Raw genomic sequence first — 207 nt, 5'->3', positions numbered from 1 at the left:
ACCGGCCTTTAATCCTTTCTCTCCCCCCCCTCCCCCCAGCCGTACCCACAGTGCAGGTCACCCCCCACATCCAGAGTTTACGCCCGGGAGAGGAAGCCATCATGAACTGCCGGGCCACTGGAGAACCCTTCCCAAAGGTGATTTAATCTTCTATTCGGGGGTTCGAGAATTCGGATCTTCGGTTCGAATTCCCTTATTGTTTTCCTC

At 55.1% G+C, this 207-nt stretch overlaps 1 protein-coding gene across 1 annotated transcript in view; it reads left to right on the top strand.

Annotated features, from left to right (window-relative positions):
• Positions 1–207, top strand: part of LOC119594630 (follistatin-related protein 5-like) — a gene marked incomplete at both ends in the record, with an annotated part of 70881 nt that overhangs the window by 60185 nt on the left and 10489 nt on the right. Inside the window, 1 exon segment of the mRNA XM_037943680.1 lies at positions 40–137. Coding sequence (XP_037799608.1) covers positions 40–137 — 98 coding nt within the window.

Source organism: Penaeus monodon, chromosome 34, assembly GCF_015228065.2.
Source record: "Penaeus monodon isolate SGIC_2016 chromosome 34, NSTDA_Pmon_1, whole genome shotgun sequence".
Taxonomy (NCBI): Eukaryota; Metazoa; Arthropoda; class Malacostraca; order Decapoda; family Penaeidae; genus Penaeus; species Penaeus monodon.
The sequence above is the reverse complement of the archived record's forward strand: the minus strand, read 5'-3'. Positions and strand labels throughout refer to the sequence as shown.